General features: G+C 59.1%; 1 protein-coding gene across 1 annotated transcript; it reads left to right on the top strand.

Annotated features, from left to right (window-relative positions):
- Window positions 1-361: 361 nt before the first annotated feature.
- Window positions 362-7,881, top strand: PTGER3 (prostaglandin E receptor 3). Its single transcript, XM_063166339.1, has 2 exons — window positions 362-1,171; window positions 5,347-7,881. The coding sequence occupies exons 1-2, from the start codon at window positions 362-364 to the stop codon at window positions 5,632-5,634; spliced, it is 1,098 nt and encodes a 365-aa protein (XP_063022409.1). The 3' UTR covers window positions 5,635-7,881.
- The last annotated feature ends 5,578 nt before the right edge of the window (window positions 7,882-13,459 follow it).

Genomic DNA, 13,459 nt, shown 5'->3' with positions numbered 1-13,459 from the left:
TTCTGCAGCCCCTGCCCAGCTCCCTCAGGGATTCTGCAGCCCCTTCCCAGCTCCCTCAGGGATTCTGCAGCCCCTGCCCAGCTCCCTCAGGGATTCTGCAGCCCCTTCCCAGCTCCTCAGGGATTCTGCAGCCCCATCCCAGCTCCGTTCCCTGCCCAGCCCGGTTTCCGCTCCCTTCCCACGGGCTCTGCCCGCTCTCGCTCCCGCTCCTCCCCGGGGCGGGTCCCGCCCGTCCCTCCCTCACATAAAGCGGCGGCGGGGCGCTGCCGGCTCCGTGCCCGCTCCGTGGTCGCTGCGCGCGGGCTCTGCCGGCTCCGTGCCCGCTCCGTGCCCGCTCCATGCGGGCTCTGCCGGCTCCGGGATGAGCCCGTGGCAGCAGCGCCCGCCCAACGGCAGCGCGGCCGGCGGGCCGGGCCCGCGGGGCAACGGCACGGGCCGGGCGGAGCGCGGCAGCGCCGTGTCCGTGGCCATCCCGCTGACCATGATGCTGACGGGCGTCGCGGGCAACGCGCTGGCCATGCTGCTCGTGTCCCGCAGCTACCGCGCCAAGGGCAGCCGCAGGAAGCGCTCCTTCCTGCTGTGCATCGGCTCCCTGGCGCTCACCGACATGCTGGGCCAGCTGCTCACCAGCCCCGTCGTCATCTCCGTGTACCTGTCTGGCCGGCCCTGGGCGGCCATGGACCCCTCGGGCCGCCTCTGCGACTTCTTCGGCTTCAGCATGACGGTGTTCGGGCTGTGCCCGCTGCTGATCGCCAGCGCCATGGCCGTGGAGCGGGCGCTGGCCATCCGCGCCCCGCACTGGTACGCCAGCCACATGAGCCCGCGGGCCACCGAGCGCGGCCTGGCCGCCATCTGGGCCGCCGGCGTGGCCTTCGCGCTGCTGCCGCTGGCCGGGCTGGGCCGCTACGCGCTGCAGTGGCCCGGCACCTGGTGCTTCATCAGCACGGCCGGCGGCAGCGCCTTCGCCGCCGCCTTCGCCGCGCTGGGGCTGCTGTCCCTCGTGGTGACCGGCGCCTGCAACCTGGCCACCATCGAGGCGCTGGTGTCGCGCTGCCGAGCCAAGGCCGGCGCGCCTCAGCCCGGCTCGCGCTGGGGCCGCATCGCCACCGAGACGCTGCTGCAGCTGCTGGGCATCATGTGCGTGCTCTCGGCCTGCTGGGCACCGCTGCTGGTAGGTGAGCCCCTACCCGGGCTGCCCTCCGCGCCCTCGGGGGCGGGAGCGGCGGGGCCGGCACGGGGAGGCTCCGGGGACATCCATGGACTGCGGGCACAGGGGTGGGGATCAGGGTGCGGAGCGTGGGACGGCTGTAGGAGAGGAGCTGGGAGAGGCCCCAGAGGAGGACATCCATGGACAGCCCCTAGGGAGGACAGCAGGGACAGGGACAGGGGTGCAGAGCATGGGACAAGTGTAGGAGAGGAGCTGCGAGAGGCCCCAGAGGAGAGTCCAGTGCAGGCAAACCAGCTGCAGCAACCGGAGACAAAAGGAGAAGAACAAGGTTCTTGTGCAGAGAGAAAAGGGGGATGTGGCAGAGGCTCTGGGAGCAGGACGCTGCAGCCGGATAGGATTTAGGGTTTTTGTTTGCTCCCACCTTGCAGCCAAACTTCTGGCAGTGTTTTATGAGAAAACGCACAAGCCGTGACTTGTGAGTGCCTTGTGGCTGGCAGCCCGCTGTGTTTGATTTACAGCAGCCTTCAGGGCTTGTCCGGCCTGCTCTTTAAGGAACATTGCATTGCTTTCCACTATTTTATTATTCCTTCCTTCAGAACCCCTCCTCGTGATGCAGGAGTGGGGGAGGCAGAATGCACATCTCTGCTGAGTGGGACCAGGGCACACCTGGGGGCTGGAATCCCAAAAGCCTGGGTTATTCTGTCAAGGACTAGTAGGATTTTAGGAGAATTTGTTCTCGGGCTCTCTGAGCACAATGGGCTGAAGCTGGTTGAGGAAATGCTGAGGTTATGTGAAAGGTTCTTTCTGCCTGGAGAAGGAGTTTTCTTCATGTCCTGTCACCCCTGAGGGTTCCACCAGCCTTGCAGCATGAGAGGAGAGCCCTGAGGTGGGGGAGGCATTTCCTCCTCCCTCATAACCAGGTAAACCAGTGAGGAAGCATGGATTCCGCTTGGTGGTTTGGTGCCCTGGGCATTTCTGTGGTTTCAGAGGCAGGAGTGAAGCCACAGGCACGAAGGGTTTCAGCAGCACTTCCCTTCCCTCTGCGGCAGCAGCAACACTTGGAGGTGCGGAACTTCTTCTGTGGAGTTCTCACAATCCAGACTCATGTTTGCGGGGGTATTTTTACAAATACACCTCCATTTTTATACATAAAACTCCGTTTACGTGCTCCCCAGCTTGTTCTGTACACCCCTGAGGTGCAGGTCAGGAATTAGAGACCAGACTTTTGGAGAAGTGGCCACAGAGAATGCAAACGCCTTTTCAGTGAAAGCCAGCTTGTAGCAATCATTTAACCCGTAGCTGCAGCACTCAGCAGTTGTAAGAAACAGCTGAAATGGAAATCTGGCACTTTGCAGAGGAGGTTTTTTTGTTTCTGTGTTTTTTTAAAGACATCTGAGTTTTGTAACCGAGAACTAATGGATCCTGGCAGCTGCTGCTGCGAGGTAAACAGCGTCCTCGCCACACACGGTATTTTTAGAGCTGATCTGTTGATGGAAACGACAAAATCAAATGTGATTTAGGGGCAGAAGGAAAGCTCTGACATGTGGCTGTGCTCTGGAGGGCTCTTGCAGTGTCCTGCACGTCTGGCTCTCTGCTGCCTTGGGAAGGAGGAAGGAGAGCAGGCAGAGCAGGAATTGTTCCCTTTTTCCAAGGGAGCACCTGGGAGAGCACCCCACTCCAGGGTGGCGTTGCTGGTTCCCAGTTCACACTGAGCTGTTTGCTTTGGAGCCTGCACTGACGGGACTCAGGGCATGGCTTCCCAGAGGGCAGGGTTAGAGTCAGAGGGGATGTTGGAAGGAATTCCTGGCACAGGGTGTCCACAGCAGCTGTGGCTGCCCTGGATCCCTGGCCAGGCTGGACATCGGGCTGGGAGCAGCCTGGGACAGTGGGAGGTGTCCCTGCCATGGCACTGGCAGGGATTTAAGGTCCCTCCTTTCCCAAACCAGTCTGGGATTCTGGAATAGCCCCTGAGCTGGCGGGAAGCAGACAAATGACCCCGAGGTGAAATGGAGCAAGCTGGATTTCACAGAAACGCCGCTGCAGCACAACCTGGAATTATAATAATAATAATAATAATAATTTTGGAGTTCCAGCTACAAAATTATTTCTTCCCAGAGTTGTTCCCGAGTTATTTAAAGCTAAAATGCTCAGAAGTTCTGCTGCTCTTCCTGTTAAAATACTTCTGCTCCTTATCCCTCCTGGCAGACAGAAATTACAGACGTATAAAACCACACTCATGATAATGGTAAAGTTTTGGCTGCTCTTGTTGAATAAATCCAATCATCAGCATTTTGAGCCAGATTTTTAATGGCATGAATTATGTTGACTATTCCACCTGATGTTGTTCCTCTGCCTTGTGCAGGCTTTTAATCCATTTAGAAGACCAATACAGGCCATGATAAACAACCTCTAATGATATCAAACAAACAAAATTTCCAGTAGAGCAGCTGTTGGCCCAACAACTACTCCAATAAAGGGATATTACGTAATAAAACCAGAAAAGAGCAGCAGTGTTGTGCTTGGGAACTGTATTTTTATTAGCCTGGTGGTTTTGGAGCTCCATCGGAAAAAGAGAGGGCACAGTCTGGACAGGGCCAGTGTGTGAGGAGCCAGGGAAGTGGTCAGGTTCAGGCGGTGTGGGTCTGGTGCTCCAGTGGCTCCCAATGAGCTCTGGGTCTGTGTCCATGTTTGTACAAAGCTCTGCATCCCTGTTTTCACAGGGCTCTATCCGTGGCCACTTCGGTCAATGAAATGTCGTGGGTAGAATCCTCAGCTGCTTCTGTTTAAAGAAACAAAAACAATCCCGTGCTGTCCACGCTGCCCTGCCCTCCAGACTCAGCCCAGGCTTTCCAAGGTCAACACATGGTTATTGATCTGGCCCCCAGAATATCTCTTTGAGTGGAAAAATCCTCCCTGGAGCCTCGGCTCCTGGTCACCGCGGCTCCGGCTGTCCCTGCTGCGGGGACAGCAGCAGCCCAGCTGGGACCTTTGTGGTGACACAGCTCTGAGGAGCCTTCCTGTGGCAGTGCAGGTCGCCTCTTTCCAGGGGCTGGCAGTGATTCCCAGCGGGTCTGCTCCCTCGGGCTGTTCCCAGCAGTTCTGGGGCTGGCTGCTGGTTTGGCTGGGGCTGGAAGGGCTGGGGCTGCTGGGCAGGGCTGGGGCTGCATCCATTGCCCTGGCACTGGGAGCACACACAGCAGGATGGACAGACAGCCCCACTGGGAGCACACACAGCAGGATGGACAGATGGACAGACAGCCCCACTGGGAGCACACACAGGAGGATGGACACACAGCCCCACTGGGAGCACACACAGCAGGATGGACAGATGGACAGACAGCCCCACTGGGAGCACACACAGGAGGATGGACACACAGCCCCACTGGGAGCACACACAGCACAATGGGCAGCCCTGTTCCGCAGGGACCCCAGGCAGCAGGCTCAGACAGCTGGGGCCTCCAGGTCATGTCCAGGAAAGATTTGTGAGCGGATAAAGGACCCATTCAGGAAAACCAGGTGTTCAGGAGCCCTCCCACAGAATCCCATACAGGCTGGAGTTGGGAGAGACCTTAAGCTCATGCAGTTCCACGGGCAGGGACACCTTCCTCCATCCCCAGCTGCCTCAATCCCTGTCTGGGACACTTAAGGGAATGCAGGGCAGCCCCAGGCTCTCTGTGGTGGCACACAGCCCTGACCCTGTCCCCCTGCAGGTGACCATGCTGCAGATGGTGTCGGAGCCCTGTCAGGGACATTGCAGGGATGCAGGGCAGCCCCAGGCTCTCTGTGGTGGCACACAGCCCTCACCATGTCCCCTCACTGTCCCCCTGCAGGTGACCATGCTGCGGATGGTGTCGGAGCCCTGTCTGGGACACTGCAGGGATGCAGGGCAACCCCAGGCTCTCTGTGGTGGCACACAGCCCTCACCATGTCCCATTCCCCTGTCCCCCCTGCAAGTGACCATGCTGCGGATGGTGTCGGAGCCTTGTCAGGGACACTGCAGGGCAGCCCCAGGCTCTCTGTGGTGGCACACAGCCCTGGCCCTGTCCCCTCCCTGTCCCCCTGCAGGTGACCATGCTGCGGATGGTGTCGGAGCCCTGTCAGGGACACTGCAGGGGGAGCCCCAGGCTCTCTGTGGTGGCACACAGCCCTGACCCTGTCCCCTCGCTGTCCCCCTGCAGGTGACCATGCTGCAGATGGTGTCGGAGCCCCCGGCCGGGCCGTGCCGGGGCTGGCAGCGCTGGGAGCCGCGCAGGGAGTGCAACCTGCCGCTGACGGCCGTGCGCCTGGCCTCGCTCAACCAGATCCTGGACCCCTGGGTGTACCTGCTGCTGCGCCGCATCCTGCTGCGCAAGTGCCGCCAGGCCGCCAGCGCCGTGTCACACTGCCCCAACGGCGCCGAGTGCAGGGACAGCCACACGGACAGGGCCCTCACCCTGTCCCGCGACACCCGCCGCACCGCCGCCTGACGGGTGCTCACAACGGCCTGGGGACACCACTGCGGCCTGGGGACACCACAGCGGCCTGGGGGACATCCCACTGCGGCCTGGGGGACATCCCACAGCGGCCTGGGGACACCACTGCGGCCTGGGGGACATCCCACAATGGCCTGGGTGACAGTGCACTGCAGCCTGGGGACACCACTGCGGCCTGCGGGACATCCCACTGCGGCCTGGGGACACCACTGCGGCCTGGGGACACTACAGTGGCCTGGGGACACCACTGCGGCCTGGGGGACATCCCACAGCGGCCTGGGGACACCACTGCGGCCTGGGGACACCACAGCGGCCTGGGGGACATCCCACAATGGCCTGGGTGACAGTGCACTGCAGCCTGGGGGACATCCCACAGCGGCCTGATGAATGCTGCACAATGGCCTGGGGACACCACAGCGGCCTAGGGGACATTGCAGTGGCCTGGGGGACATCCCACAATTGCCTGGGGACACCACAGTGGCCTGGGGGACACTACAGTGGCTCTGCAGTGGCCTAAGGGACACTGCACCGTGGCCTGAGGGACATCCCACAATGGCTTGAAGGGACACTCCACTGCAGCCTGAGGGAACATTCCCACAATGGCCTGAGGGACACTGCACAGCAGCCTGGGGGACACTCCATAATGACCTGAGGGACATCCCACAATGGCCTGGGAGGACATCTCACTGTGGCCTGAGGAAAATGTGCTGAGGGGACATTCCCACAGCTCCAGGATCCGCAGCTGCCTGGAAACCCTCCTGGGAATCTGCTCCATGCTGGCACCCCATCATGGTGTCGCTGCTTGGACCCAGAGTGCCAAATTCTTCCTGCAGGGTGCCAAAAGTGCTGGGATACAGCAGGACAGGACACTCCCTCTGTGGTCACTGGTGGCTGAGCTGCACAACGGGATGGGGACATCCCATGGTCCCTGCAGAACGAGATAAGGACATTCCACAGTCACTGCAGACAGCATGAGGACATCCCACGGTCACTGCCACTCCTGGCTGAGCTGCAGAATGGGATGAGGACATTCCCTGGTCACTGCAGACAGGATGAGGATATTCCATGGCCACTGCCACTCGCAGCTGAGATGCACAGTGGGAAGTCTTGTGGGCCTGAAGAAGAGCCTGAGGGGACTTCTCTTGCTTTAAGGTGGAAAAAATTTCTTTCCTGACAACCAACAGATTCTAGAGATGGAATTACTGAGGGGACTCACTCCTGAGAATGTTTAACACTGACATCTTCAGAGAGTCCTTCCTCCTCCTTTCTGGAGGGGCAAAAGGAGACAGGGAGAAAAACCACAAGGAATAAGGAAAAAAAAATGAAATTTGATTGGATTTCAGTGTCTTAAAGCTGAGCAGGGGTGGTGGCAGTGATGGAACACCCATGCCTTCCAGGAACTGAAGGCAGCACGAGTCTCCTGAGTCACAGACGTGTCCTGATAAACTCTCGCCCGTCCCTGTGGCAGCTGAGAGAGCTTGAGGAGGATTAGCAAGGGGCAAGGGGAGAAACCCCAGATACATCCCTGTGGAATGCCCAGACAGGCTGGCATTGCTGGAATTGCTGCTTGCACAGCACCCTCAGAGCTGCTGGGGCAGAGGGAGAGGGGCTGGAGCAGGCACTGCTGCTCATTCCCCTGGATCAGTGGCAGGGGCACCAGCAGCACAAAGCTGTGTGAGGAATGGGGATGGCACTGTGATCCTGCAGTGCCCCACAGAGTGCCCAGAACAGCACCCAAAGAGTTCAGCTCCTCCAGAAACACAAATGTGGCAGCTCAGGCAGGTTTTAAACTGCGGCACACTGGAAGCAGGGGGTGGGAGTGTGTGAATTTGTCAGGTCTTTTCCCAAAGAAACTTCCATGGTTTAGTTACAAACTCAGTTCCAATCCATTTGTGCCACATCTGAAGATTTTTTAAAAAAAAAAAAGCTGTGTCTTAATGCATTTTCTTCACCCTTTTGGAGCTGACAGCCTCCCATGTCTCCTGTTTTGTGGCCTTTGGGGTGAAGTTAAATGCAAATACAATAAAATACAGCTGATATTCCATGTGCCAGGCACTGTGGAATTCAGGGGTCTTACAGGCAAATGAAGTCCTGAATCTGTGAGGAATTTCTTGCACAAAACTTTATTTTACTCTATTTAATTTGTTTATAAAAGTAACTCCTCAGTGAAGAATCTGTGCCATCATCTTTGTTCTGCATTGTCCGATTCCTGTCCACATAAATCTGATTTTATCCAGGTGATGTCTGAGTCCAGCCTAAAAGCCAAGGTTTAGCTTTAATTGAAGACCCAGCCTAAAACTAATGGATTAAATCTTTTTTTTTAGTTAGAGTTGCTGGACCCTCCTCTGTGCTGAGCTGCTCCTGGGTGTAACAACTACAGGTTCATCTGTGCTTCAGCTACTGGGTGGTGCTTTAAGGGAAAATCCGGGTTCTTTCTGCTTTAAAAAGCGCCTTGCTGGAGTCAGACTGCCTCGTTGGAACGCTTAGGGGCTGGAAAAAGCCCGTGGTGTGCCGAGGATCCCTTTTGTTCCCTCTGTGTACTTTTCCTTTGGGAAAGAGCTCAGCAGAGGCGCTCACTTGTGAAATATGTCGGGATGACCTCGGGCGCCTGCTTCAGCACTGGCCAGCACATTCCTGGCTCCCAGATTGTCTGGGATCAGGCTGGGATGGAGGGGAGCTCTGGGAGGGAGAGGCAATCCACCCCTGTGCTCTGCTCCCTTATAGGAGGAGCAGGCTGCTGTGTCTCTGAGCACCACGGATCCCTCGTGGAAAACCAGGAATGTCACCTTGGGAAGGGTTCTCCGACAGGCTGAGGGCTGCTGGTGCTTAATATGGGCTGGAGTGCTTTCACCCCAGTTCCCATCAAACAGTGCCTTTGTCGTGAATATTCGGTGTTTGGGGTGGGCACTTCTGTCCCTCCCTGCTGGGGTAAAGGGAAGGAAGCTGCTTCATCAAAATGGGAAGGGATGGGAGCTTTGTCCAGGTGGGAAGGGACGGGAGTTTCCCATTTGTTTCCAGGAGGGGAGGAGTGGGAGCCGAGCCCTCCAGGCTGGGCTCTGTCAGGGGCTGCCCTTCCTGGGGCTGATCCAAGGAGCTGAGGTGCCCCTGGGAGCTCCCATTCCACGGCTGTGGCACGGGCAGCTGTGTTTCTGGCGTGTCTCTTTAACCAGCCTTTGCAGCCTGCTCCCTCTGTGTTGTCCCTCCACTCGAGGCACTTTGGGAGCTGCAGGTACAGAGGATGCACCTGGGGATGATGGAGTGCCTGCAAGCCACCTGTGTGTGTCCCCAGGTGAGACCAGGAGAGAATAAAACCAGAGTGACCCTGGTGTGTGCTGGTTTCTGCAGCAGCTGCTGGGTGGGGCCAGAGCAGATTTTATCTGCCCAGTGATCCAGGAACTGCCTGTGGCAGCTGCTCTGCTGGGAATTCCAGCCAGGGATCCATGGGGAGCACAGCACCTGCACCCCAAACCAGCCAGGGATCCATGGGGAGCACAGCACCTGCACCCCAAACCCAAACCAGCCAGGGATCCATGGGGAGCACAGCACCTGCACCTCAAACCAGCCAGGGATCCATGGGGAGCACAGCACCTGCACCCCAAACCCAAACCAGCCAGGGATCCATGGGGAGCACAGCACCTGCACCTGCACCCCAAACCAGCCAGGGATCCATGGGGAGCACAGCACCTGCACCCCAAACCAGCCAGGGATCCATGGGGAGCACAGGACCTGCACCCCAAACCCAAACCAGCCAGGGATCCATGGGGAGCACAGCACCTGCACCCCAAACCCAAACCCAGCTGAGGCTCTGCAGTATCCCAGCCGAGGAGAATCATCTGCAGCCCCCCTGCCAATGCTGTTCCCATGTTTTTATCCCTTTTTTCCTATTATTTTACTGGTTTTTTGCATTTTGGAATTTAACAGGAAGTTTTTGAGCTCCTTGGGCAGGTTGACACAGGGGAGCAGCCCTGGGATGGGCACCCCAGGCCAGCCCAGCCCAGCAGAATGGGAAATCCCTGACTGCCACGGGGTCTGAACTAACACAGGAGTCCCAGGCAGGCAAATCCCAGAATCCCTGAGGCTGGAAAAGCCCTCCCAAACCACTGAGTCCAACCTGTGAGCAATGCCCTGCTTGTCACCAGAGCACTGAGTGCCACATCCAGGCCTTCCTGGGACACCTCTGGGGATGGGGACTCTGCAAAATCCCAAATTACATTTCCCAGGTGATGGCAGGAACACCTCAGAGCCAGCTCCAGCCCGCACTGAACAGCTGGGTTTGGGTTTCCCTTTATCAGTTTGATCTCAGTTTTTAAAAAAATCAAACATAAGGTTGTTTGAACCCTGTCAGAACCCGGGTTTGAAAATGAGCAGAGCACAGGGGAGCTGTGAGGGCAGAGCCAGAGCTGGGAGCACAAAAGGCAGATCTCTCTGATCTTCAGCAGCAGGAAGAGCCTGATCTGATGGGTTTGGTTGCCCAGAGACAGCAGAGAGCTCCCCAGAATTGTGTTAATTGTGCTGCCAGGACAAAGAGCTGCTTCAAGATGCACCCGGCTCTGCCCAGGGTTACAGGAGCCTTGCAGGGATCCCACAGCATCCCAGGCTGGGCTGGGCTGGGAGGGAGCTCAAATCCCAGCCAGTGCCACCCTGCCATGGCAGGGACACCTCCCACTGTCCCCAGTGTCCAGCCTGGCCTTGGGCACTGCAGGGATCCAGGGGCAGCCACAGCACATCTGGGAATTCTATTGCAGGGCCTCAAACCCTCACAAGGAGGGATTCCTCCCCATCTCCCACCCATCCCTGTGCTTTCCAGGATCACACCCTGCTCCAGGTCCTTCATGGAGTTCCCACCCCCGCAGTCCCTTTTCTGGCACATTTCCCAGCCTTGCTGAGGGCTGCAGGGCTGGCCAGGTGTGCCCAGGCTGGGCCCTGCAGCTCCTCAGGGCTTTCTGGGGAGCAGCTCCACAGCTCAGGCTCTGCAGGCTCCTGTGGGCACCATAAACTGCAGCTTTTCCCTGCACAGCCTGGCTTACAAATTAACTCTGCTGCTGCTGCTGCTGCACAGCTCGGCTGCCCCGGGCAGAAGGAAGCGTGGGCAGTGCCTGGGCTGTGCCTGGGCAGCACCTGGGCATCACCTCGACAGCACCTGGGCAGCGCTGGGAGGGTCTGTGCTGCTCCTGCTGCTGCAGCTCCAACCCAGCCCTGCATCCCAAGGACTTGCCCTGCTCTCCGTGGGCAGTTCTGCCCTTCCCAGCCCTGCTGCCATCCCCAGGGAGCCCTGGGGTGTCCCCTGGGTGTCCCCCTGGATGTCCCCCTGGATGTTTGTCCCCTTGAATGTCCCCCTGGGTGTTCCCTGGGTGTCCCCCTGGGTGTCCCCTGGCTGTCCCCCTGGATGTTTGTCCCCCTGGGTGTCCCCCTGGGTGTCCCCCTGCTCCCTGCTGCACACACTGTCCGTCCTTAGCCAGACCCCAGGCAGGCCCTGGCTCCCTCCAGCTCCGCCTTCCCTCGCAGCATTTCGGGTTTTTCGGGGCTGAAGCCAAAAGGAGAATTAATCCTGAGCTGGGCCAGGCTTGTGAGCAAGACAGAGCAGCCTGAGCAGGGAGGGGGGAGCAGGAGCTGAGCCCCCCCTGCACTCCAGGGCACAGCATGAAAGGGCTGCTCTGAATACGAAATATGTCAAATATGCCCAAAGGCGCTTTGTAAAAGACAATGTATTTATGTTTGGGGCTGCTTTGTTTGAAGAATCCATCACGGGCAGGGATAGCAGCCCCGGTTATTTCTGTTTCTGTAAACACAGTGCTCGGACAGACCTTGCCCCCCCCGTTTGCTCTGCCATGCATCCATCAGGACACGTCAGCTCAGCGTCTGTGAGGGCTCTGGGCTGGCAGATGAAAGGGAGTGTCCATCCCCCTTGGAGTGCCTTGCAGTGCAGGGTGTCCTCCCAGCCCTCCGTGCTCTGTGTGACAGGCTGGACTGTGCCCGATGCCTTTGGAGCTCCCTGGCTCTGAGCAGGGACAAACACAGGCTGGAAACCCTCTGCCCACATTTGGGCACGGCTTTGTCCCGTCCTGGCCTCAGGGGGAGGTCAGAGCTGGGCAGTGCCACCAGGGAGCTGTGCCCAGCCCCAGCCCCAGCCCCAGGGAGCTGCACATCTCACCAGCACCCAGGGCTGCACAATGCCCAGCCCAGGGAGGGCTCGCTGAGCCAGGGGGCTGCACACGCTGGGGTTTGGGCTGGGGGTGCCCTGGCACAGAGCCCAACCACCCCAGAGCATCACCCTGTGAGGGGAATGCTCCAAACCCACCTGGATGCCAGCCTCCCTCCAGCCCTCCCCAGGACAGGCACTGGGGCTGGGTGGGATCTGCAACCTCTAAGGGACACAGCTTTAAGCGTTCAGACCCAAAGGAAGGGTCTGGGGACCTGTAAATACCACAACTTCAAACATTCAAACCCAAAGGGAGGGTCTGGGGACCTGTAAATACCACAACTTCAAACATTCAAACCCAAAGGGAGGGCCGGGGGACAAGGTGGGGATAGGCCAAACTTGGGCTCAGTGATCCTGGAGGTCTTTTCCAACCCAGATAACCCAGTGATTCTGTGGCTCTGTCACTGATCAGCCATGGCACACACGTGTCCCAGCTCTGTGCAGGACGTGTCCCCTGGCAGAGGGAAAGCCATCCAGATAACTCTGTGGCTCTCTGAAGCACTGATCAGCCGTGGCACACACCTGTCAGATCTGTGCAGGACGTGTCCCCTGGCTGAGTGGAAGCCAGCAGGGCCCAGTGTCCCGGAGCAGACCCAGCCCCGCTGCCCAGCTCCTCCCCAGGGGTGTTCACACTGTGACAGCCAAGAACGCCCTGTCCCTGTGTCCCCTGTGCTGGTGACAGCCGGGACACGCCGGGTGCCCGCAGCAGGGCCCGCTGGTGGCAGAGGAGCTGCCAGGGCTGGCAGGGACAGGCTCCCTCCAGGTGCCACCTTGGCAGGGCTCCTGCTGGAGGTGGCTCTGTCCCACCCCTCCGCTGGGGACATCACTCCCAGCAGTGTGAACGTGGCACGTCCCATAAAAATATGGGATTGAAAATAGGATTTTCTCTAAGGATACAATGGAAAGAGAGCCCAGAGCATAAAGATCAGCCCCAGGCTGAATTTGTTCAGGTCACCTTAGCTCAGGTCCTTCAGAGTGGATGGGTAAAGGCCGTGCTCAGGGGATCACACCTCGGCTGGTGGAGATGCCCTGTGACCATGGGCAGGGCTCCATCACCCCAGCAGGAGCCCCGGGCAATGCCAGGGACAGGATCCATGCACAGACGGCAGGGCTGCTTTCCCGGGGCTGCTCGGGAACGCCATCCTCGATGCCATGGGGACTCCTGAGGTGGGGACCCGGCCGTCCGTCTGTCCGTCCCGCACGGGTTTCACAGGGCTGCACAGCCCCTGCGGGATGCTCACACACGCAGCGGCTCCCGTCAGCTCCCCCACGTTAATGTGTGAAAGCTGAGGCAGATCCCTGTGGCTGTTTGTCCCCGTTCCCTGGTGGCACAGCCCCCAGGTCCATGTCGCTGTGTGTCCCCGTTTGTCCCCGTTCCCTGCTGGCACAGCCCCCGGCCGCGCTGGCACGGAGCGGTGCCGGTGTGAGCAGGGAGGTTTTCCCAACAATGGCACGGTTAATGATTCAGCCGCTGCCCCCGCAGCCGTGCCACCGCGGGCACTCACAGCAAACAGCTCCGCAAGGGACACCGCTGTCACCGCTGTCACCGCTGTCCCCGGTATTCCCGGTATTCTCAGCATCCCCAGTGTCCCCTGTATCCCCTGTGTCCCCTGTATCCCC

Source organism: Melospiza melodia, chromosome 11 (assembly GCF_035770615.1).
Source record: "Melospiza melodia melodia isolate bMelMel2 chromosome 11, bMelMel2.pri, whole genome shotgun sequence".
Taxonomy (NCBI): domain Eukaryota; kingdom Metazoa; phylum Chordata; class Aves; order Passeriformes; family Passerellidae; genus Melospiza; species Melospiza melodia.
The sequence above is the reverse complement of the archived record's forward strand: the minus strand, read 5'-3'. Positions and strand labels throughout refer to the sequence as shown.

What these genes read in the sequence shown, in the direction of transcription:
- PTGER3 (XM_063166339.1), top strand. Translation starts at nt 362, where the DNA reads ATGAGCCCGTGGCAGCAGCGCCCGCCCAACGGCAGCGCGGCCGGCGGG. An exon ending in CCTGCTGGGCACCGCTGCTG is followed by an intron (nt 1,172 to 5,346) that starts GTAGGTGAGCCC and finishes GTCCCCCTGCAG; the next exon opens with GTGACCATGCTGCAGATGGT.